Source organism: Myiozetetes cayanensis, unplaced genomic scaffold, assembly GCF_022539395.1.
Source record: "Myiozetetes cayanensis isolate MyiCay16 unplaced genomic scaffold, myiCay2020 scf18, whole genome shotgun sequence".
NCBI classification, from domain to species: Eukaryota; Metazoa; Chordata; class Aves; order Passeriformes; family Tyrannidae; genus Myiozetetes; species Myiozetetes cayanensis.
Window position 1 is genome coordinate 11,526,987 of NW_026087389.1, and position 25,915 is coordinate 11,552,901.

General features: G+C 38.4%; 1 protein-coding gene across 3 annotated transcripts in view; it reads left to right on the forward strand.

The window, feature by feature from the left end:
• The window catches only part of EEFSEC (eukaryotic elongation factor, selenocysteine-tRNA specific), a 121,358-nt gene that overhangs the window by 51,967 nt on the left and 43,476 nt on the right, over positions 1 to 25,915 (forward strand). For all 3 annotated transcript variants that reach the window (XR_007628663.1, XM_050312826.1, XM_050312825.1), the window contains 2 exons: positions 10,289 to 10,930; positions 25,496 to 25,652. Coding sequence is in view for 2 of the 3 variants with exons in the window: in XM_050312826.1 (XP_050168783.1) it covers positions 10,289 to 10,930; positions 25,496 to 25,652 (799 nt within the window). In the remaining variant the exon portion in view is untranslated. The remainder of the gene's footprint in view (positions 1 to 10,288; positions 10,931 to 25,495; positions 25,653 to 25,915) is intronic.

Below are 25,915 nucleotides of genomic sequence, written 5' to 3' on the forward strand. Positions count from 1 at the left end.
AGAAACACAGAAGGAAAAAAAGAGATAAATGAAAAGCTGTTTTTTTTCATGTGCTGCTATACTGTATAAAGATTGTTCTGAATTGTTTGAAATACCTTTACATGCTAGCATTAACAGTCTATTTTTTTTTCATAGGCTTCATGTTGCTCCCCTTACTTTTTAGCTTGTGGTGTTGGTGTTCTGCTGTCAGGTGTTTGTGTGATGGCTTTAGCGCTGCCTCTTCTGTTAAATGTGCACGTTGCAACCTCAGTGAGCCTATTTTTAAGGTTCCCTCATGGACCACGTCTAGCTTTGTTTTAAAAGACCCAAAGTGGATTGAAATTATTTATAAATTGACAACTGTGTATCATCTTTCTCCTGACTGATGACTGTTTCCTTGTCACTGATATATAAATTCCCAGGACAGACATTTCTCAGATTTTTTTAGAAAATATTCTGGCAGTGTGTTCTAAAACAAATTCATACAAACACCAACAAAAGTAAAATTGCATAGTTAATCCTGAATATTTTGGTAAACATCCCATTAGCCCAGAGAATTCTGTTGATGGTTCACTGTGCCTCAGTGGTACTTGCACATATCTATATGACAGGCTTGTTCCCTTCCCTGAGTTGCAGTTGGTTTCCCATGTCCTGTGTTTGTTACAGGTGTCTGTGATACTTGATACTGGAAAATGAGGCTGCTTGTCTAAAAGAAATTAATTTGCACAGGCACTCAGAAATAGTCAAATATGCTGGTGATTGTTGTAATTTCTTTGGATCTTGATGAAGGTTTTAAAAATCATGTCAGTAGGACTGCAACTAAGAAGTGTCTGTGTGTAAAATGTAGACATATTTATTCACCTGATGACAGCTGAAAGGTTTAGGGAAATGGAAAGATAATAGAAGATTAGAAATGTTTAGAAGATAATAGTTTGTACTTCCATCATTTGAATACTGCTCCTGGCTGTCATTGTCAGAATATACTAGGTATGCTTGCAGCATGTATCAGGAATTATTTCTTTTATAGTCAAACCTAGGGTTTTTCAAATTGGACAGCTCTTCCCTAGCAAGCTAACAAATCCTTGAGAGGCAAAGAAGTCACAACTCTACGTCTGTTGTAAATGCTTGTTGTATCAGAGGTGAGGGACCCTTTCCATGACTTAATCAAAAAGACCTATGCAAACAAGCAAGAGGATTTTTTTCTTCAGTCAGTCACTACAGTTACAGAGCCTGACATTGTTAGGTGAACCTTCGTGATCTCATAGGCTACTGCAAACTCTTGTGTGCCAGACCCCTCTTAATAAAAACGTGGGGCACTGGATACGCAAATTCAGAGCAGCTGTCACAGCTGGGCTGTGCTGAAGTTTGGTCAAGACCCTTTGAACTTTTTATTTCACACTAATCCCATTTAGTGTGATCAATATACAGACCTCCAGCTCCTAGGTCTGTTAATTAGGTGTCAAGTGTTGGGTTGGCCTGTGTCAGGCTGTAAAATACAAACACAGAAGAGACTATCGGTGGGGAAGTAAAGTGTTTATTGTCTGAATGTATAAGAGTGAAAAGTTGCCTTCCTAGCCTGAGATGTCCTTAGGGATCTTAGGAGTTTTTTGTTTCTCTCAGTAAGGTAAATGTATGGTTAAATATGCATTTTAGCAAAAATATTAGCCCGGTCGGAAGCTGCAGAATAATGTAAAAGATCCAATTCTGCAAATAATTCAATGTTGGAATAGCTCTTTGATTACCTGTGCCCCTACCTTTCCCCCCTGTTAATAAAAATACTTAGTAATTACTCTAAGGTTGCTCTGAGATGGGAATCCTTTCTTGCTTTGTGTATGTACATCTAAAATGAAGTTTCCTCTAAGACTTACCAATGTTTATTTTAACTTGTGCTTTCTAGCATTCAGGGAACAGACAGCATAACTTAGATCTTGATTTCCCCATCTCAAAGAATCTCAGGAGGGTTTTTGAACTCCCCCATCTTTAGTTCTCTATCATTCAGGGAAGAGTAAATATGTAGAATGATATTTCAGCTTTCATACATTTTTGGGTTCCTTTATTTCAGTCTTTCAGTGACAGAAAGGACTGGGGAGTTTTGAGTAGTTTGTTTCATCTCCTTTGAAGAAAACCTAAAATTTATAATCCCAGATCAGACCTTTCCTATAACTCAGGCAACTCATCCTGTTAACTGTTTTAATATATGGCACCGCTATTTCATTAAACAACATCCAGGAATAATTAGTTCAGCAACGATGCCTCGGAACAAAAGCCCTTGATTTCGTTTAACTTTATAAGTTGGTCTCTTTTGATCTGCAAGAACACATCTGGGGCCTTTAAGAAAGCAGAAAGAAAAATATTAAATGTTTAGTAAGGCTGTTGGTGAAGGTTTTAAAGCACAGTAACCCTTTGGTACCAGGATGTAGCTCAGAGGCAAAAAAGTGTGAATTTCTTATTTCATAAGCTATGACATGGCACTTTTATACTGTAAATGCTGGGTTTTTTCCTAGTTGATGACCACTACATTTTGGCTTGATTTCCAGTTTCATATGATGCAATATCTTCATCTTTTCTCTGGTTTTTCTGACCTTTTGTCCCCTTCTTTCCCTGGCTGCATTTGAATGGATTAATCAGAATCATTACTGTAAACCTGACATTTTTTTTGTGCAGTGTATCTTTGCATTAGAATTTAGGTTTACTGCATCAAACTTTGCACTGCACTGCCTTGTTCCTTTAATAGCTTAGTATTATTTGCCAAGGTGGTGTGGATAAATCAATTTGTTTTTTACTCTAGACTTAACCACTTAGATTTTGCAAATATCATACAATCCAGAGGATATAAATTTACTCGTCTAATCTTATTCATTGTTACTGACTTGTAATAGAAAATTGCTTACCAGTTGAACTCCTTAAAATTTGCCACTAAAAAATTCCTGCCTCAAGGGAAAGCTATAAAGATTTTGTATGTCAATTGTTTTTTATTTCATAAACTAAAAAGTATTGCAAAAAATGCTTGTCTGATAGTAATTAATTCCTTTTTCTTTTCTTCCCATAGCAGAGGTAGCCTTTGTTTTTACTATAATTAGTACGAGGAATTCACGAGGAGTGGTACTGTATCATTTGATTTGTACTGATGTGCATGCTTGTGTTTGCTTGTTTGCTGCATTGCACTAGAGTACTGTTGTATTTATATTCCAGGCATTTCCTAGAAAATGTACAAATCATCACAATTAATGTTAACATTTGCCACAACTAATGAAGCCTACCAGATCTCTCAGTAATTATTCATCACCTTTGTTTCATTTTGTATAAATCGTGGCTTCTATTAACAAGCTTATGTTAGAGAAAGGACAGGAGAACTTTGTTCATGAGAAAGAAATGAGCAAAAGAACTTTGTTCTTATTTTTCCCCTTGACCTGACAAAATAGAAGCAAATAGAGTTGAAAATCTTATTTTTCATTACAGGTTTTATTTTTAAATGCAGCTTTATGTTCTCTCTATGTTTGTTTTCCTTAGTGAGCCTTTAACTCCAAGGTTGTGACCCAATAATGACCTCCTCTTTCCACTCTCAATTGCTTTTGACCTACTCCATTAAGTAAAAAGAAATAACCTAACAGAAGGGTAACCAGATCACTGCTACCACACCAAGGAAACAGGCAGGCTTTGGGGTGCTCTTCTTTAATCTCTCTATCCACAGAGCCTTCATTTTAATTTGCAAAATTGAACCCAGATCGAGAGCAGTAAAGCCTGAATACGGTAAATATTCATGCCTCAGTGATCTAGAGTGGCTCCATTACATTTCAGAGATTGGGAGAATTACCTTTTGGATTATGTATATTCATGGGCTGATTTTTATTTGAGATATAATATTACTCACATTGGGCTACATGTAGCATATTCTACCAAAACCAGCCTTCTCACAAAGCTCCAAATGTTCCTTACACGTAAAAGTTTTACTTCTTTAACCTATAGTTTCCTCTCTTTTATGCTTTTCAAAGGCTGGTAGTAAACAAATTTCTTTTAAAGAAGAAGGAGAAAATGCCAGTAGAAGTTCTTCTATAAAACCTTCAACCCTGTGTTTACTGTGATACATTCTCTTGCATGTGACTTTGAAGTCTTCAGATAAAAGTATTATTATTGTTCTAAACCTAAATCTATTTGGAAAAAATAATTCAGTTTGTTCTGTTGGAAGAAGAAAGTTTCACACAGCCTTTCTTTAACCTATCGCTTCACATTGGTTTTGACTTCTTTTTGGATTTTTTTTTCTTTGAAAAATGTTTTATTGAAATATTTTTGATAAGTTGCAGAAATTTTAATTGGTATGCAAATGTTAAACTACTTCTGTGTCATAGTTTTACTATGGGTCTGACATTCTCTGCCTAGATACTTGCTACCTAAACTCATTGGCAACATACTGTGCTTTTAAAATACGTACTTGGTGATCTGTAGTGATAGATGGAATAAGCAGTACCACTTAATTTGAGATACTTGACATATTTTTCCTTGTTTTTGTTACAAAAAAAAAAAATTGAGATATTTTAGTCACTTTGAGATGAAAGGAGATATGGTAGATGTCTGCTTTCAGCATCCTTCCACACATCCTGGAGTGTGGGGATCTATTCCCTACATATTTCCCAGACATTTGATGTGTTTGGCCAGAGGACTGAAACAGAGTGTGGTTCTCCCCTGGGTGAATAGATTCACCCAAATCTAGAAGAGACAAGGCAGAGAGAAAATAGAAATGCAGTGGGGCTTGGTGTTCTTAGTGAATCCCAGGTGGAGGTAAAGGGTGGGAGCCAAGGAGCACATTAAGAACATGTGTTACTGGGAGATGCTACAAGGGCAAATCTCGAGCAGCCTGATTTGCCTTCTGGGGCAGAATGTAGAGACAGAAAGAGCCATGACTTTAGAGAGACTTGGGCAGCATCTCTCACAGCATCCTTCTGTGGCAGCTGGAGAGGTATGGGGTGGATTTAGGGGTTTTTGTGCAAGTTAAAAGTTGCCTGATGTAGTCGAGGCTATTGGAAACTTTGCTGTGAACGAGGAAAATTGATATGAAATGATAATAATTCTGCAAACTCAACCTTTTTGGTCTCAAAAACGAGACACTGGATTTTTCTTGAGTATTTGGTTAGTGACAAATGATGCAGTTGACTTTATCTGCAGTGAGGTGTAATGCCAGTGTTATATCACAGGGCCGATAAGATTACTGGAGTTTACCAAATAACTACTCCAGTAAGATAGCATACATGTAATACAGTGTGAATTTGATGGGTTACAATAAATAATGAATTCAGGGAAGTTCAGTCATGAGAAGAAAATAAATAGAGGATAGTTTTCTTATTCAGTGACACTTGTCCAGCCTGTACATGGAATGGATTAGGTTCTGTCGAAAAAATTTTGGGATAATATACTTAAAGGAGACTTCACAGGCACAGAAGGTCACTTAACTTTACCTGCAAAATCTTAATCTAAACACTTGCTAATTTTTGATTTGTGATTGTGTGCATGAATATAGTGTACATGTAATTTAAATTAAAATTATGGTATTAAAGCAGAGTAAGATCATCGACCTGCTTCTTTTATTTACTGAGTGCATATTTTAGATGCTGAGAAAGGAAATAAACTAAATGGATTTTATTATCCCCTTTTATATTGCTTTGTATTCCAGTGTTGCAGTACTGGCTGGGGTGTTATTTTATCAGTAGGAGGAGTATATTAAATAAAATCTGATAGCATGTGTGTGGTGTTACACAAGCACCACAGCGGTCATATGGTGAATGCCCTTATAAACCTCACTTTAAAAAAAATTAAAAGAATCATTCTGTGTGAAATAGTTTTTCCTCCAGATGCTATGTTCCTTTGCCACATGGAGGTGAGGCCATGGATAAATAATAGATTCTAGAAATATTCAACATCTTTCCAAAAATGGTTACTAAGCCACATGGTTTTGCTGGAATCTGCAAACCTTGAATTATTTCTGACTCTTTGAGGTTTCTTCTCTGTGTAGTTGGTCCTAGCTGCTATTGTGATGTTGTCTCAGAAGAGAAAGCTCTTCACAGCCTGGGAAGTGGGTAAAGTTTGCATTGTGTCATTTGCTGTTCAGTGATGTGTTATTGACAGCTCCTGGTTTATTTCCATTTTATGCTGTTTCAAAATTCTGGCTAAAGTTTTGGAACTAATGAGTTATGACGTGAACCAAAAAGGCATCTAAGAGAATTTAGAAATTATTTCGTACCTCGTTTCTAAACATAAAATAATTTCTGTTACTTGGATGGAGGAGAGGCCTTTCACAGCCTATAGGTCCTTTTACTGCTTTTGAGCAGGAGTGGTTTACCGGCTTCGCTGAACACGTCGGCTGTCTTGCTCATCTACAGGGTTCAGCTTTGTTGTCCCTCATAAGGCAAAGAATTCAGCATTCTTCATGTTTAGAAGGGAATTAATTAAATATCTGCTTACACGTAGGGAACAGTCTTATATCTGAATCAGAGTTTTGCTTAGTTTCAGTGTATGTGCTTAGACTTGGGCTGGCTGAAAACTAAAAGTTGTGGTAGCCTTTCAGACAAGTGGCCTGCAAGTTTTTACCAATGTAACTTGGTATGTTCTGACCACCAAAAGTGGTACTGGGAACAGGAAGATGAGATACCTTATTCTTTATTTGGATCTGTAGGAGAGCAATAGCGAGGAAGTCAGTCCTTGCTTTCAAAAGCAGCAGATATGGGATGCATTTTGAGTCATGCAGTTGGGCCTTAGTTTGCTGCTCCACTTCTTCTAGATGATGCTAAGGTGGTGTTTCTTGTATTTGGCACTTTACTGCAAAGTATGACCAGTTTATACTTCTCAAGATTTTTTTTCTTGTTTGGGTGCTGATTCAGACAGGTTTGCACTTGGTGTATTTCTGATCCTCTGGGCTGAAATGGTGCTTTTTTCTCTTACCAGCTCCTTCTTGGATGTAAGTTTAAAGATGCAGCTCTTAAATGGGCTCTGAGGTGTGGTCTTTATTTTTTGATCTGCTTGAAGTCCTCTGTGTTTGAAATGGGGTCTGTTTTTATAATATATATGTAATAATCCTTTTATAAACACTGCATTTTTAATCGTTATTTTCTCTAATACATCATTGAGACTAATTATTTTAACTTTGCAGTTTCTTGTCACTGTTACAGGGAAATATGGTTACTGTATCTTTGATATCAGAAAGATGCACTCACAGCATTGGGAGGCAACAGGATGGCTAGGTTTTTATCTAAAGAAACTATGAGCAATGGCATGTGGCTGATAACTTAATGGAAGTTGGATAAATAAAGGAAAAGAAGCTATGACATACTAGGGCCAAAAGTCATTAGTGGACTTTTTCTGTGTCCTGTTTTCTATTAATCTGCAGTAAACTGCTTTGAAAATCTTAGTGGGCTTTTCCTTTGGTCTTCAAATAGCAGGTTCTCTTATATTAAATACATTTGTTTATCTCAAGGGCTGAACTGTTTGGGTGCTTTTGATTTCTGTTTTGCATTTTTTAATCTACATTTGAACACAAACTTCTTTCTCACTCTTTTTATGGACCTTTACATAATGCTTTAGGAACATTATTGTGATTATACAAATAAAATTTTGTGAGAAGCAAATACTTCTGCAAATGATGTAAGATTTCAATACGTGGCTCTTGATTTATATGAGATATAATCAATTCCCCTGTGCCACTACTAGAAAGCAAAATGTGAGTGAATTTCTTAGCAAAGTTTTTTAATGGTATTCAAGTTCTTCATGTTTACCTCCATGGTTCACATGTAGTAAAGTCTGTCACTTTTTAAGTTTCACTCAATATTGTTCCCTTTCTGTATCTAAAGGCCTAATTTCCCTACTCTGAGTGGATTGCTAAAATGGACCTTGCACTATTTTCGTGGACAATGCAAGATACAACTCATTTTACAGACAGCAGTTTGAGGACTAAAATGGGGGCTCAAAATAAACGCAAAGAAATGCCAAAACTATTTCTCATAGCTGGTCTTGGTTACAAATTCCTGTTGATCAGGACAGAGTGCTCTGAAGTATTTTACATCATTATGTTGGTAGATGGGTGGACTGAGTGATCCAATCCCAACTCCCTACTTGAAAAACCCATTGCTGTAAAGCTAAAGAAATTGTGTGAAAGCTTAGAACTGTGCTATAATTTGTAGGGATCCCTTACACAGAGAAACTAGATATGCAAAAGAGAAACAAATTTAATACTGAGGGTCAGTTGTATCCTTTTCAGTGCTTCTGGGTTTGTATTTTAAGGCCAGACAAAACAAAGATGAATTTTAGTTATGTACTTGAGTCTCTTGAAGAAACCCCCTACATTTGGAGTATTTTAAACCATGGGCAAATATCTCTGTCAGTTGGGGTCAGAGTGAAATGGAATGAAATACTGTACTGATGTTCATGGTCTGCTCAGCAAACAGGAAATCAGTGATTTAAAGCTACTCTAGCTCTTGTTATTTGATCCAGTGGGTGCAGACCAACTCCCTGATTCACTTCTCTACTGGTTCCATGTCTGACCTTTAGAAGGAGATGCAATTCCAACTCAGTTTGGGTGATCTAATCCATCCCCTAATTACTTATGCACACTCTGGCATTGTTCTGGTCAGATTCTAATTCCTACAAATGTTCTGCTCTTGGAACAGAGGTTATGATCAGTTCAGATACTGCTGTGTTGCTCCTTTTACAGTTCTGGTGCTGAGAGCATGAGGGAAAAAAAGGAAGGGGCTCAGATGTGTCCTTCCCGTTTACTTCCATCCTCTGATATGTCTACAGGAACTTTACATACAGTAATAGATACTACTTAAAACAAATATAGATGGACTGATTAAATCATGTACAAGGTACTGGATAGATGAGCATGAAGTGATGATTTTCGGTAGGTTGTGTAATGCAGTGTGTTTACCTCCTTGTGTCTGAGGACAAGCAAACCTATCTGAAAACCAGACCCAACTGCAAATAAATCAGGTGATTCTTAAAGCCCTGGGCACTCCTTCCCCTCTGCTCTGGCTCTGCCCAGTAGTTTGTTCCTTCTGGTATTTCTTAAATGTTTACATACATTTGGTAATTAAAATAGAAAACTGGACAGATGTCTTGTGCATCTTCCAGTTCCAGTTTTGGTTTGAGGAGTGACAATGCTGGAAGATTCCTTAGTTTTTGTCAGTTTATTGGCCCTGTCCATGGTGTAGAAAAGGAAATATTTACTGCCAGTATTATTACATGTGAAGTCACGAAAGTCTTTCAAAATGGTTTGGGCTGGTACTTTTCATCTGGCAGTTTCATTCTGGTAGTGCTTGTTTATATCTTTGAAACACTTATGTTTAAAACCCCTTATTTTTATTATTTTTATTTTTGAAGTCCTTAAACATTGTATGTGTTGCCAGTGTTGCAACTGTAACATGGAATGACACTGGAGAGGGAGGGGTACTGAATAAAAGAAGGGAAGGTTTGGGAAGAGTTTGATTCAAGCCCCAATACTTCCAACCTTCAAAAGTACAATCTTGGAAGTGAATAAAGAGCTGGAGTTAAACAGTAAATTGTTTCTCTCCAATTTATCTAGATAGGTAGCACTGTCTAGGAGGCTTAGCTAAAGGGATAATGAATGTATATTTGAGTACAAAAATGCTTGAAACTGAAACTCTGCTAAGTATTTACAATGGCCTTTTAAGTCTGTTTTGACATTAGTTAAGATCTTGACAAACTATTTTCACCCAGGCTTTTTAGTGAGGGGTTTTTCTCTTACATGAACACACCTCTTGATCTCCTTTCTCACAGTATTTTCTGGATTCTTCAAGAATTCACAGGCACTGGTGTGGCATTTATTTTGCAAACTGTTGTAATAATAACATTATAATCTGTAAAAGGGCGTTTCTTTTGGTTTTGGTTAGCAGCCAGAGATTCAGGGAACCCGAATAATATTCATAGTGGTGAAGCTCATGGACATTGTTATTTGCATAAATGTGATTTTCCAAAAGCAATACAGGTTTTTTGTTGTTTTCCACAAGATGTGTAGCTGCTAGATTTTTTTTTTTTTAATCAGCTTTCTGTTTGTTAGCTGTGACCACTTTTTACTGACTTATTTTGAGAGCTCTTTATATTCCAGTTACTGAAGGTTTTGGCTTTAGACTTGTCATCTGGTCCTCTGTTTTGATCTAAGTTTCTGCAATTTGTTCCCTTCTGAGTGGCTGATACATCATGATATAAGCATATATCATGAGATATAAGCTTATCATGACATGAGTGTTCATGATGCACTCATGTGCAGTTACTTACTTGATTCTTTTTCCTCCTCTTTCATCAACAGGTGACAAAGAAAGTCAAGTCCATGCAGATGTTCCATACTCCTGTGACTTATGCTATGCAGGGTGACAGAGTAGGTATCTGTGTAACCCAGTTTGATCCCAAACTGCTGGAAAGAGGCCTGATTTGCACCCCAGGTTCACTTCACACCATCCATGCTGCAATAATTTCCTTGAAGAAAATCCAGTATTTTCGAGGAGCTCTTCAGACTAAGGCCAAGTTCCACATCACAGTTGGTCATGAAACAGTTATGGGAAGAGTGATGTTTTTCAGTCCAGCCCCTGCTGACTTCAATGAAGAAATTCAAGAAAATGTTTTTGATTTTGAAAAAGATTATCTTTATCAAGAGCAATATTTGTCCAAGGACTCAGTTTCATCAGAGGAGAACAAAGAAAATGACCAGGCGGGAGAAGTCCAGCTCCCAAAACAACAGTGGGCTTTGCTAGAGTTTGAAAAACCAGTCACTTGTCCTAAACTGTGCCTTGTGATCGGCTCCAAGCTGGATACAGATATTCACGCAAATACCTGCAGGCTGGCGTTCCATGGGGTACTGCTCCAAGGCATGGAAGACAAGAACTACACAGAGACTTTCCTTCCAAAGCTGAAAGTGTACAAACTGAAGCACAAAGAAGGACAAGTGGAAAGGGTAAGCTGTCTCTTGAATGCTATATTTGGGAACTGGAAATATTTGTTTTGTGTAAGCACATATATTGCTGAGCTGCAGATTTTCATTGCTATATTCCAGAGTCTAACACTTTCTGATGTTTGTATACCTAGTGTATTATGTGTGGTCTGCTTGCAAACAGTCAGAAATCATTGTTTAAAGTGGCTTGTTTATTCAGTGCAGTGCAGTGTTGAGTAACTTGATGTCTAATCAAGCTGTTCTTCCCAGAGATTTGCTTTGTGTACCTTCCTAAGTGACAAAACTTCAAGCTTGCCATTGACATATTTTACGCAGTCTGCAGTACACTGGAAATGTAAAGACAGTGCAAACGAGAAAGACTAAATTGTGAGTTAGATTAAATAACACAAAAGACACTTAATTCTTTTTTGCGTTTTCACATTGTAATAAAAACACTTACTTTAGTAGGCATAAAGAAACCTCCTACAGCATGCCTCAGGGAGCTATGGCTGGCTGAAGTTGCAATCAGGCTTGTAAGATGGAGAACTTGAGCCATGCTTAATGCACATTGTTTCTGTGTCACACAGGTGTTAACCTGCTGTAATGTATGTGCTTGATCTACCTCAGTGTGGCTGAAGATAGGTGCTTTTTGGAGGAGTTAGCACCTACAGTAAAAATTGACTGGGATTTGTTTTTACTGTTCCATCAGTGTGGAGACACTGTCTGACAACCACTGTCTGTAGCGGTTGGTTTGCATTGCTGGCATAAGTTCAGTCTCAGTGGTGGTTACCTTTGAGTCAACAGTGGAGAATCAATTGTTATACATCACATCATAGAATTTTTCATGATGAGTGGTTTAGGTGGAGATGTATATTATATAAATAACTTAATTGCTTACCCCTTGATGAACAGAGTTGATGCAGACTTTAGCAAATGTTTACCAGATGTATTAATGTGATGGGTGTTCTATTAACTCTTGGGTAAAGAACTATTACTTTTTATTTGCCTAATTCAAAAATTGATTGTTTGTAAAAACCATTTAGTTTCCTTCTCAAAAATCCATAAAGCTGAGTTGAGGACTGTGTAATGTCTCTTCCTTTGGTATAGGAGACTAAACACTTGCCATACCATGCCATGTTTACTATGTACAATGCAGACTTCTTGACTATTATTTGTTTACTTTACTGGTTTAATACTATGAAGATCCCTGCTAAGGCATGATTTTGAGTTAGTGAGGTTCTTTGAAATGCTTCACTACATTCATTGATCAAATGGGCAATTCACGTTTCTCCCTTTTTTTCCTGAGGTTTCTGTGGCATCTTAAATTAAAAAAATAAAATAAAAAATTAAGGAAAAGAAAGTAGATAGAAAATAGATGTGTCTCCTTTGGATTTCCACTGACTTTGAAGGTCGTTTTTTTGTTTGTTTGTTTGTGGTTTTGTGTGTGTGTGGTTTTTTTTTCTGAAAGGATCTACAGACCTGTGTTGTTGTTTGATTTCTTTTTTTTTTTTTTAAATGCCAGTTTTGACACTAAGAGGGAAGGTAGTTAGGAGGATATCTGTAGCTTTCTGAAAATTTTATCTCCATTATTATGTGTTATATGGGACACCCAAAATCAACAGTCACTTCACAATTTTAGTAGCAGGTTAGTTGTCTCCTTTGTTTGACCTGGCTGACTACTTTCCTCTTTGGCTGATGCTGAACTAGAAGTAGGAGTTGAAAGTATTCTGTCCTCTAAAGCTGCAGAGGAGCTCTAGACCAAATGTGTGTGTCTGTATGCTTGTTCTTCTGGCACTCTAGAGCTTTCTGAGCTCGTGAAACATTTACCTTTATCTTGGCTAAAACTTCATTCCCTTGTGTGTGGCCCATGCTGCCAGGATCCGGCAAGACCTGGCTTATCAACTCCTTTTGTTTCTCTGTGGCTGCAGGAATATGAATGGAAACAGAAGTTTGTTGACCCATGGAGACAGATGCTTTTCTTTAATTAGAGATTAACTGGTCTCAGATTATTTCTATATTTTTACTCCCAATAAATGGCACTAGTCTATGGGACTTGAAAACTTGCAGAGTACCAACCGTGTGAGTTGTCCGACCGGGTTAACAGAGTTTGCTGTTAGCCTTGGTCATGCATTTTTAATTGTTTTTATTTAGTGTTAATTTCAAACTGCTAGTTTATGTATTCTGCTATTGATTTTACTGTGTAAATAATGGAATAATGTTAATCAATTATAGTTGGTTTGGGGTTTTTTTCTGCTCCAGAAAATAACCAGTGAATGTGGGGTTATTGAATATTAGACCAGCAGAGTAATTTATTAGGCTGATACATTAGTGAGCTGTTTTGATATCTTCCCATGCTCTTTAAAATGTAGAACTGGGAGGTTTATTATTTTATCCTGTCTTCATCTGTCACACAATGTGCCCTAAATATGGGCCTTGGTCACTGTGTGTATGGATAATAATTGGCCCTGTAAAGGAACAGTTGCCATTGTCTGTCTGCAGGTTCAGTTTATACCTGGACTTTGCCTCCCAGGGTACTGTAGATACTTGGAGCTGGCATTTTCCCTGGTGCATGCTAGAAGGGTGGTGGAGCAAATTTAAGAAATGCTCATGGTGTAGAGTCAAAGGGGCATACAGGGACTTGGATCAGTTGGTGGGAAGAGGATCGTGCCAGGTATAAATGGGGCCTGCAGGAGGGGAAGTACTTGCAGTCGAGGTAGCTACAGTTAAATCTGTGCTTTTGCAGAACAGAGAGCAGCAGGAACAATTGGGTGGTACAGGGACTTATTTTAGCACACAAAGTCACTAGCTAATAGAAAATCTGAATCAGCTGGTCCCACCCTGCTGCTGATGGATGGCTGGAGATTAGGATCGCTGAATTTAGGGTGTCTGTTCTTGGCACTGATACAGGAAAATTTCTTTCTCTGTTGAGCAAGGAAGCTCCCCCCTCCTCACCTTCCCTGGGGAGGCATAAAATAATAATAATTAAAAAATACATGTTACCTTCACAAGAAGTGAACTTTTCCTTTAGAGAATACTGCTGGGGAAAATTAGCTTCATAGCTTCCTGAAAGGCTGGGAGAGAGGGAGGCAGGGGCACATAACATTCGCCTTCCCAGGTTTGGGAGAGGGTAGAAACATGCCCCCATAATGGGGTTGTAGTGGAATTCAATAGTGCCTGTTTGTAAAATGTTGCTGCTAATCTGATGCGGGCTCTCCCAAGCCTCCCTACTTGTTGCTAGAATTAAAATTAATTCCCTGCAGTTTAACTACCAGTTTACCTGGGAGAAATCAGGCATTTATGGTTTGGTTTTTGTTCCTATTCTGATTACTTTCAGATCACTGATGAAATGGTAAGAACTGTAAATTCATTAAGTTTCAGCATCATGGTATTTTTCTTGTGTGCCCCTAGTGCACAGCACCCTCTTGGATTTTAAGGTTAATTTTTTTTTTTTTTAATAAAAGACGACTATTTATTCTCAAAGATTTTTTGACTCTCTATGAACACGTTTGACGTTTTTCCTGTTTCACATAGAAATCAAATCAATGGAAAATATGGTATTCACTACACCATATTTTAAAGTAAAAATCATACTTGAACTAGCAGTCTTCAATTGTATATTTTACGGAAATTTCACGCCTAAGCTTCCCAGTGCTTCTTATCTGCTGAAGTGATGGTAACATTTTATACAAAAAAATCAAGTACTCCTGCACTGCATTTTGTACTGCTCACTCTTTACTTTTGGTATTTTGGCTCTCTAATGCCAAGACTGTGTGGGGCACTGGGAGGGAAAGAGTCAAACCTGACTGGTGTTGTTCACTAAAGTCCTTGAACTTACCTGTCTGCAGTGCATCCTTGAACCTCCTTTTTTTTTTTAATCCTTACTTGTTTATCTGCTGCGTTTTGGGGCTTGTTTATTTTGGGGGTAGAGGGAAGGGGAGTATATATTACTGTGGTATATTAGAAGTCAGTGTTTTCTGAGGTGCTGCGTAATGCATCAAACTGAGGTCTCAGTTATAAAAAGTTGCATGATTCAACTAGAGTCGTGATTTTAATCTGATTATATTATTTGATACTCTTGAACTGTTGTGGAAATGTGTGAATGCTCCTGTTTTGTTTTAGACCTTTTTTTTTGTGGTAGAGTATGATTATGGGTTAGTTTTAAGGAAAATCAAAATACACTGTTCCCTGAGAACTAAGAGGGCACTGACAGAGGTTTGTATTTGCTTAACTTGATGATTTTAAAGCGATGTGAAATACTAGTCCAGTTTTCTCTTACAGAGAGGACTTAAGAGAGGGGAGAAGTTCAGTGGAAGGAAGTTTCTGTCAAGAGCATCTTTCTGGTGCGGTTGTGTGGAGGCAGAGACTGTCACCCTCTGGACACTTTATTTTTACAAACTCTTGGCTGCCTGACAAATTTACTTTCAATAGGAAAAAGCTAGGCTGGCAACAAGTCCTGATAAAAAGGTAAAAGAAGGCTGAGTGCTATTGAGAGCACCAGTGTGGCCTTAAGGAGTGTGATGTGGGAATCTTGGTGAAAAAAAGGACAGATGAGATGCTGTGAAAGAGGTTTGTCCCTCTGATTTGGCATACAGTGCGGACTGTGGATGTGGGCTTGCTGAATTGTGGCAGGTCAGCAGCTTCTGAAGTTGGAGACAAACGAATTGTGAAGATAAACAGCAACTGTTTTCCTTGGTCTTGTGCTTCTGGAGACAATCTGCTCACCCTTCAGCTCTTTGCAATTCTGTGGTCAAAGAGATGTGTATTAACCCTAGTACCATCTCTGAAATACCTTCCTCTCTGAATTTAACCTCTGTGCAGCATTGCAGACTAATTCCAGTCTGACTCATGAAGCAGTTACTCAGTTCCTGGGATAAATCCTTTATATTTGTCACATTATTTGCTCTTTGGCTTCCTCGGAGGTACAGGTTTAGTGCAGAGAGTTTGAACTGAAAGGTGAACTGTAGAAGTGCATCATGCTTTCCTGCATGACTCAGATATTCTGTTTTGAAAGTGTTTTCACAAGCAGGATTTATCTTAAGATGGTTGCCACAGGGTTCTATTGTCAAGAGTAACTGTAAATCAGTAGCTCTGTGGCAGAACAAAAGGAGAAGTCTCTGCCTTGCTTGCATAGCGTGAGCTGCACCTTCTGCATTTTCAAGCTTGTGCAGTGAAAAGTATACATGTGTTGGCTGTGATGGTTTCCCATTTTAAGCACAGCAGAAATGTTTTCCTATCAGAATGGGCTTGTTCTCCCTAAAGATGCCTTCTCTGTATTCCTCTGACGTTAAGAATTAATTTTCTCTATTTCAAAGGTTTCAATGTGTATCTCTCTCATTGTTTAACCCTGCTCTTAGTCTTTGCCTGAGGGTAATCATGTTGCACTTGTTTCTTCAGCAGTTTCCCTTCATGTGCCACATCTGTGGGATGTCCTGGTTTCGTTCATAGCCACTCTGTTCACAGGTTTTGTGCGCTGCTGGGCAGTAAGTTTTCTTGTTGAACTCATTCTCATGTGGATTGAGGCCATCATGTAGCCAGCATGCTTAGTTTCTAGGGGATGGAAGAATTGCTTATTGCTTAATAACAACATGTTACTAATTGTTTGAATATTGGTGTGATCTAAGAGTCCCCAAGGAGAAATGTATTGTTGCAGGAGCAAGATGCAAAAGCAGAGTAAGTGATCAAGATCTTTATCGGCACATCTCTTCTGAAACCTGAATGGAAGACAGAAAGCTTATCTTTCAGCATCTTTTGAAAGTGTTGGGGTTTTTCTCACTGGGATAGCATGAGCAAGTGCCTTCCCTGAGTGGTCAAATGGAAGGTCTTTGTCACCTTCACAGATCTTTCTGGCTTTTCAGAAGAAGGATGAGATATTGTGGAGTATTAGTAAGCAACTGCAGGAAATTTCAGAAAATGCTATTAAGTTTGTTGATGACCAGCAACGACTCAATCTCTTGGAGAGTAGACATTTTCAAAAGCAGCAGTTGTGAAAATAGTGGGTTTTTTAACAATTATGAGCCATATTTTGTATTTTAATGCCTTATGGCTTTTTATGAGTGAAAACACCAGCATTTATTTACTGAGCACATGTCAAGTTTGCAATAGCTCAGCCACACACTTAACCAGATTGCTGAAGGAGGGTACAAAGGAGGAAAAATGAACTTGCACATGAGTGAATAGGAACATCCAATGTGGTTCATAAAGGAATGAGACCAGATTTCTGGGGAAGCTGCCATTGCTTGGGGAGGCAGTAAGTTAATATGAAAGTGCCAAAGTATTCCTATCTGGAAAGATTCCGAGTAGTGGATTGTTTATAAGCAACACTGGTACTTTTTTTCACTGAATCCTTTCCAGATATGAGTAATACCAGAATTTGTTTCACAGAGTTGTACCTATACACTGTATTTTAAATATTTGCCACAGAAATACTGTTCAAGTTTTCTGTTGCACAGTTGCATTGCTGCTAGGAATGAAAGGAATTAAATTTTACCTGCTTGGATAGTTAGATTCTCTCATCTAACTTATATCTAAGAAAGAAGGTTTCATTGGCTTGGTAGGGCTACTGTTGCATCTGCTGTTTTCTTACAGTGTCAGTGCAGGATAACAAGTAAAACTCTGCATCAGCCAGGTAAAGATGCTTTCTGGGTGACTGCCATGGTGTGCAGACTGATACGGGCACAAAGAGAGAGTAACAAGGCCAAACTGTGAAATCTGAGTGAGTGCTGCCTGCAGGCACAGGCAGTGACCTGGGCTGTCTGCAGAACCTTCTGTGACTCTTGCTGGGAGAAGTGGTGGATGTCACTCCATCATCTACTGTAAACACGCAGACGCCACAATTAATATTTTTCCTGCTTTGAAGTCTGAACATGAGTTTGTTTGGTTCTGCTTGGCTGCTGATGGTATGCTAAATACAGTAATAATACAGAGATGAAGGCAATCAGGTGAATAAAAGTGCACAGCACATTCACTGGTTAAAATGCACTGTAAAATAGGAGCATAAAAGATGCATTTATTTATTGGCTCTTGTTTAGTTTTTGAGTAAAAGAGTTTGAGAAGCTTAGTGGGGAAAGGGGGAAGGGAGGACTGTCTGCTCATTAAACAGAAATACTATTTCTGTTAAACAGTGCTGAGAAAAGAATGGTGATGTTTGCTGACTGACACAGCATATGGATTAACACAGTACAATAAATTTGTTGTAAGTGTACCAGCTAAATCACAGAATGTGCTTGCTTGCCCATATGAAAACATTAGTGTTTTGCTCACTAACCAGCAAAAGAAATGGCTTGTTCCAATGACTGGATAGTAGAATTTTGCAAGGTTTGAGTAACACCTATGGTTATTATTTATATTATTAAATTTCAAATGCAGGCATGCTTTTGGGTCTTGCAAGTGTGTGGACAGCTGGTCTTGATTTTTCTGAGGTTGTGTAAGAGTCACCTGTGGGGGAATCAGTTTGTCAGCAAGGCAAGCAATACACCATTTTATTTATTGGATACAAAAATAAATTAAGAATGTTACTTAGGTTGCAAAATCAAGAACTTGAAAGTTAGGAAATACCAGATTTACAGTTGCCTGTGCAACATTAATTCTGTTCCCCTGTGCCTCTACCCTGTGCACTTAATAAGGCGAGGTTCCTCTGAAATTTTTTTGGATGTGGTCATGTAAAGAGTATATCGTGGGGCATATCAAAGAGGGACAGGAATAAGATTGTATGGACATCTGGCATTTCTTAACTTCTTAAGTGCCCAGTTCCACAACTTAAATAACTTAGGTTTTATATAAATGTAATTTCCTAGGCATTTTTAAAGTAAAAAGATGAAGTAAAACTAAACCTCCATACTGCTGAACTGTAGCTGTCCCTCTACTGTACACCCTCAGTGGGTTTGAGTTACAAATGTTCAACTGTGTAGCACAGGCTTGTGTCGCTTCCTTCCACAAACCTTGTTGCCAAATGGAAGGAGGAGACTGTTAACCAAGTGAGATGGTGGCTTTGGGCAGCAGATCCACACACTGGAGTTAGAGATCATTAGGGGAGGGGATGGACTCGAGATGTTCATATGTCCATAGGATGTTTTCAGAAGGGAAGGTGAGTCTGTGTCCAGAGTCAGCTCTCTCTTCTCCCTCTGCATCATTTGCTTCAGGCAGCTCTTTGCAGACCTGTCCTGTCCTTGTTGCCTGCTTAATTTCCAGTGAGGATTTTGTATGCCTCTGTTCTTTGTTCCCCCCTGCCCTCTCCAGGTTGTTTGTGGGCAGTTTCCTTTAGAAACAGATAATTTACTGTTGCTATACTTGACCTCCTGCTGTGTGCCAGGTCTATGCACTGTTCCGAATTAAACTTGCCAGGTCCCACTGATGTTTCCTTTTGGATGTTTAGGGTCTTGGAACCTGAGATCACCACAGTTAGAATATTTTAAAATAGTTAAGAAGGTGCCTGTGTGTTCCTAAGTCCTGGAGATCCACCAGAGTCCGCCTGGCTGTTCAGAGCTCTCTCCAGCTTGGCAGTCCTCTCTGTGTCCTGTTTCTGAGGCCAGGTCAAGACCTCTGCATCTACAGATCATCTTGTCTACAGAACAGCCTGTTTCTTGGGGTTTTTTCCTGAATAGTAATCATCACAGTGTTTTTAATCTGTATAGCAAGCCAGGGCTGGCTGGTCTGGAGATGGATGGTGTAGTATGTGGTAACAGTCCTTTAACCTACTCTGTTCCATAGCTGTTGATGTTGCTTTTCCTACATAAAAGGAAGGCAGCATAGATTAATAAAAAATAAAATAAAATCATGACATCAACCAGTCTCTTCTTACTTGGTAAAATTAATGTGTGCATTCAGGCAGTGTCAGGAATTTGGTGCTTATAGTTTTTTTGGAATTCAAACCTTCTAAATTTTAAATAGAAGTGAAGGAATCTTGCACTATAAAGGTGTATAATGAAGTTAGTGCCATCTTGGTGCCCTGTGCATGTCTGAAGAATACTGACTGGTAGGTATAGAACTTTCAAAACCTAAAGCAGTCTGGCTGTGCACTTCTCACTCGTGGTCCTGAATCAGTATTCATGACTCCTTTTCTGCTATGTACTGGGTTTACAAGGCTGTAGTTATAGCAGGATGCTCAGCAAAGAGAAGGGCATTTTAGGGCTGCTTGTTAGATATTCTCAAATGCACTCATCCCCTTATTCAGAAAGGCAGAGAAAGGAAAATGTTTATTGGATACAAGGAACATAGGCTGGGGAGAGATGGGACAAACATCTGAAAAACAAGGCTCTGAAGAGATGTTTGTGATGGCTTCTTGCTCTACTAAAACAGCAGTAATGAGACATGAAGACATTTCGTTTCCATTCCTTGCTCATGGGTGCGTGTTCAAAGGCAGAAGTCTGTTGTTCACTTAGAGGATGGTGAGAAAGAAGATCTTTGGAGCCCAACAAACAGGCAAAGGCTTCTGGTGCTGGAGGGAATTGCAGAAAGGAAGGTCTTTATGCTGCTGTAAGCAAGCTCTTGAGGAAAAACTGTGGCTGACCAAGTAATTCTTTCTTTTTACCAAGTTGTTCACCTGGTTCTCAGTAACCAACTATAAGCTAGAAGTCTTTGTAGAGTCAAAAAAGCTGGAAACTTGATTGTTGGTGAAATCCTCTTAATTCCCTTCTCCTTCACCCTTGTGTGGCCTCATGTGCTGTCATCTTCTCCATGCATGAAACTGTTTTAAAAAAAAACAGGAATTTGCAGTCTCCAGAATATTCTCATTTCTGACACAAAAATGGAAAGTGCTTGAAACTGTTTTCTAGAAATACATGAGCTGTCACTGATCATGATGAAGATGTCTCAAGTGTTCTTTTTCTAAAGTACAAAAAGTAATAAAAATACTTTGTATTTTCAGGGTTAGTCATAGACTCTTTTTGTTCTTTTTCCTCTCCTGTTGTTTTTCTGTTTTGGTTTCAAAGGACCATTTGTCAGTTTGCTGAGAATAATCCTTAGACTTGTTTCCATCTTTCTTTAAAAAATTATTTCTTTTTAAATCCATATAATAAATCAGAAAAGGTTATTCTTTCTCTGTGTATCTTTTCTACTATTTAATATTCAATGCTTTTACTTTCCCAGTCTCAAACCTTTCCTTATTTTGATCTCATTCTGGCACCACTTTGTTTCCTCCTGTGTTTTTCTATTCTGATATGCTTTTCTTTTTCCTTGTACAGATATTTTTAAGAGGTGGGACTTATTTAGTCTCAAAATGTGTGATGGGTTGTTTGAGAGGGTGTTCAGATGACAGTCATTTCTAAGTTACCTTAAAAAGGGGGGTGGTTTAACAATCTGGACAGTATAACTTGCTGTCCTGCTCAAAGGGGAATCACAAAATTGTTTTCCCTCAGAATTATACTATGGTTTGCACTGAAGGCCAACACATGTACCATGAACTGTGGTTTTGCAGTGTATGGTCGGGTAAGCAGTGCTGAGATGGGGAGTGAGAATTGGTTATTTTTTTTACTGTGAACTTCTTGGTGTTAGCACAAGGGTTATGTGCCAGAGATGCACATACTTCACCTATGGCTATAAAACCCTGTTTACTTTTTTTGTGCAAACACAAAAGCCAAGTGGGAAGGGATATTTCATAAACTCAGTGCTATTGTGTCCTCTGGTCTAAGCCATAAAACAAGAGTAACAGAGACGTTCCCTTTGAACTTGAAATCCCTTTCTAAGCTGCTGATCTAACCTAAGTGAGAGGGGGAGACTGTACCAGCCAGAAAATTTCTCTTCTGGGTATTTTTCCCTTCCCACCCCTTTTCTTTTTTTAAAGTCCTTAAGTGAGTTTGATGCTGCACCTCTGCCCATAAATTTAAAAAAATATTATCGTAATGTAGGTCAGTGAACTGAAACGCCACTGTACACCATGGGGGATTAAAGTCAGAGAGGCAACCCTCTCCCACTCCTGCTAGGTCATATGACAATATAAACAAGAAATGCAAGGAGCCTTCAGCTTTTTCTTGCCCTAATCCTTTGTTTATGCAGCACTTAAACTGACTTTTGGGGTCGTCTCTGTCTGGCATTAAAGCCCTAAAGCTTTTTGAAGTTTCCCTGAAGTTAATAAAATTAGTCTGCCCTCGTTGCTAGGCCCCTTGCTGCTGCTTCAGAGCAGACTGCATATCCCTTACTGTCTTTGTGGCATTTGGCTTTCTAAGTTCATAATATTTTATACCAAAAGAAAAAAAAAGAGAGAAAATCAGAAAACTCTCCCAAAAGGCTACTCAGCTAATAGACCAAATGATTGCCATTGTAGATGTTCTGAGAACTCAAAGGGGATTAACTTAAAATCCCACAATTGGAGGTAAATTGCTGGTAAAGTAATTGGAAGTGTTGCGTTTCAGTTAGGGAGAACAACATGCATTTCTCTGCCTTTTTACAAAGCAAGGCTAAACCAAAAAATTAATTTTTTAAAAATTTTTCTAACATTGTCTTTAAGTTGAGAAAATGAGCTTTGCTTCATAGTAATTCTCTCCAACAGTCATTTATTTCAATGCAAAGACTGATCAAGTTATCTTTGTTCCTGTTACAGCAGGCATTCTCATGTTATTTAGTCTTTGTCAGGGATAAACTGATGATAGGATAACTGGAGGGGATGGACAACATAGGATGGGGTATATGATATTCAATGCACGAGACTGAGACTTCAGGTCATAAAGGTTTTATTCCAAACAACCACTCAGGCAAGTCACTGATCACTTATTGCTTCAGCACCACTAAAGCAGTTTTGTTTCTAATGGCTTATAGAGATGCCCAAGGAATCGTGGTGTTACCAGCAGAACATATTGACCACTTGAAGGAGGGGGTTTTGTTTTAATGAGTTGACCATTAGAGTGAAAAGAACAGTGCAACTGGAGCCCTTGGTCTGTTTCCTAAACTGAATGTACAAGAGCAAGATCCTAAAAAGCACATTTCCTTATAAAAGACAAGGGATTTTTTAAAATCAAAGGTTTTAAGTGAGTGTGCCAGAACTAAATGGTAATACATTGTGTTGCTGTTCTAATCAGCAGTTGTAGGTTGTCATTACTGTTTTACTCAAAGGTCTGTGATGACTGTAACAGTTGTTCACAGAAATCATTTTAGTTGCTGAGGAGCCTCCTCCTTGCTGGGGAGGCTCTAAACTGAACCATACTAGTCCAGTATGATTGCTCACCCTGTAATTCCATATTTAATTAAGTTAAAGATAACTTTGAAGTGCTCTTGGAAAAATAAAAGATCTTTATGTGGCCTTTTAAAGTTGGCTTCCTGTGCCATTTTGGGAGATAACTACAAAAATCATAGTTATGTGGAAGATCCTCACTGGAGCATAAGAGACCATCTGTGTTTCAAACACAGGGGAAAGAAGCACATGGCAGACAGTGGAGAATAGGGATGGAGTTTTGAAATTCTTGTTCTAGGAATAAAAGGTTTATAGGGAGAAGTAATATTTTTATTTCTCCAGCTAATGCAACTGGAAAAAAAAGATTTAGAGAATGTAAGTGCTTCTTCAGGTTGGAATTAACAGCTTCGTTTTGTGCTACTCTTCTGTTTCAGACCCAAAGACAGGCGAGTGTGCCTGAAAGCTTATCTTCCCCCTCTACTACCACCTATTATCAGGGGCTCTGGTAAAAGACATTATTCAGTTTTAAATTTAAGCCAGAGGTTGCCAAGCAGTGATACTACCATTAATGGTTCATCAGCTATTTTGAAGCAATGGGAAAGGACAGACATGATAAAAAAATACAAATGTGACCTTTTGGGAAAAGATGAGGAGTGGATGTTCGAGCAGAGAATGTTGTTGAGACGTCTGAGTGCTGTTTCCTACAGGTTTGACTGTACCCAGCTTGGAGTGGAGCTGCCTGTCCTGTTGTCATCTCCATGTGAAAGAAGGAAGAGGGACTGTGGATACTTTTCATCCTGGATGTGGTCTGGGATAGGGAGAGGTCTTGCCACTGTGCTGCAATACTGCATAACCCTTTCAAGGCTGTTTATAGCTGAGCTAGTAAGCTCTGTTTAAAATGAAACAAAAATTAAATTTCTGATACTCGGTTTACTACCATACTGAGATTGACATTAAAATAGAGGTGTATATATGTAGCAAAATAATAGCAAATATAGGGATTTGAGTCTGTATATGCATTACAGTTTATGGAGGAGCTTCAGGGAAGGATAGTTGCTTAATAAACCAGCAATACTGTGAGTCACTGTTAAAACTGAATAAAGGGGAGTGTTCTAAACTGGTTATAATTTTTCACTGTTCTAAGTCACTTTGGTCTTTGAAACCCTTAGGTGTAGCTAAAAATGACTCCTAAGATACGAAGAAGAGCTGCAACTTTTACCACAGAAAATAATCTTGGAAAGATTTAAGTAATATCCCCATATTTCTTCCGATTAAATAAATGTTCTTTCTGTGTCTACAAGGTAGAGCAACTCCAGGCTTTAGGTATACAAGGATATTCACACCTACAGGATTAGGCTCACTTGACTGCACCTTATACTTTGTAATGCCTAAGGGAGGGTTGTTTATCTTGCCTTACCCACCAACATTGCTGCCTCTTGTTCCTGATAGCTTAATTAAGAATTCAACTTGGAATGGTTCTTCCCACTGGGTTACAAACCTTGAAATTAAAATTGGATACAATGGTCATAAGGCTTTTAGTTTAACAAATCAATATGTATGTAAAGGTGAATATTTAAAAGACTCCATTTAGAAACTGTCATTTCTTTGGAAGTGTAGCTGTTGGAGTGCAGGTCTGGAGCTAAGAGAAAGAATGTTTATGTAGGTGATAATGTTCTTAGCTGTAGGATAACTAATGGAATAAACTTTTTGTGAACATAGGTACTTAAGTGACTTTCATGGAAAGGTTTCAAAGCAGAAGAAAGATTTTAATTAACTGACCTTTGCAGCATGTTTTGTTCTTCCTGTGTTTTGAGAAGAAAGGTAAAAGTAGAAATATGTTAACTTGTACAGGCTTTTATGGTTTTAGACACAAATTACCTTAAACTCAACAGTTGAGATGACTTTGCTGCCCGTAATCAGAACACAAACTCACAGAGTGTCAGTTTATGCGGTGCTTTATTCAGGGCCCGGGGTCCCTGTGGACTCCTGTCCCAAGACAGGTACCCAAAGACCCACATTTTGAACGCATCTTTTATACTTTTTTCCAAGCAAGGTTACATGATTGGTTTTACATTTCACAGGAGACATAGTAGTTAAACATAAACTTACATATCACTTTGATTATATTCAAGTATTAATCCATTTACCTAACTGTAAACATCGTATAATTAAATCCCACCACCAGATTACATCCGATCTCTAGTTGCAAATTTTTCTTGTCTCGGTTCTACTTGACTTATTGTTTCTTTTTGGTCAGCACAGCCTTAATGTCTAAGCAGTTCCAACTTAGCTCTGACCTGCCCTGACTTGTTTCTGGCAGAGGTCTTTTCAGGCCTATGCTCCACACTGCAACAACTTGTCTGGAGATTTGTTCATTTGGGGGTAAATGGTTTTTAAAGGGTGGTAGAAGTTGCCAAACTCAGAGTATATCACAGATAATTTCTTGTTACTTTATATTGTAGATTCATGAGTCCCTGTTTCTTTTGCAGGTGATGGACGACTACAGTGTGATTGGTCGTTCGCTGTTTAAAAAGGAAACAAACATCCAGATTTTTGTGGGTCTGAAAGTGAAACTGTCTACAGGAGAAGATGGAATAATAGATGGTGGGTTTGGACAAAGTGGTAAATTTAAAATCCGAATTCCAGGTAGGTGCTTATCAGTTAACAGATACAAATTTATGTCAAGTGTAGATGATCTTTCCATATTGCAAGTCTAAGCATTACCAGTGGTCTCCTGAAGTTTTGAAATCTGCTCATACCCGGTTGGACCACTGATCCGGTGGTACCTCTCCTAATTAAATGATGGTGGCTGTGACTTATATTGTGAGACTCAATGGCCTGAAGCCACATCTCCTGAGTCAACAGACTTGGGGCTCAAAATGACTTCTTGTTAAGTGGCAGTAACATAG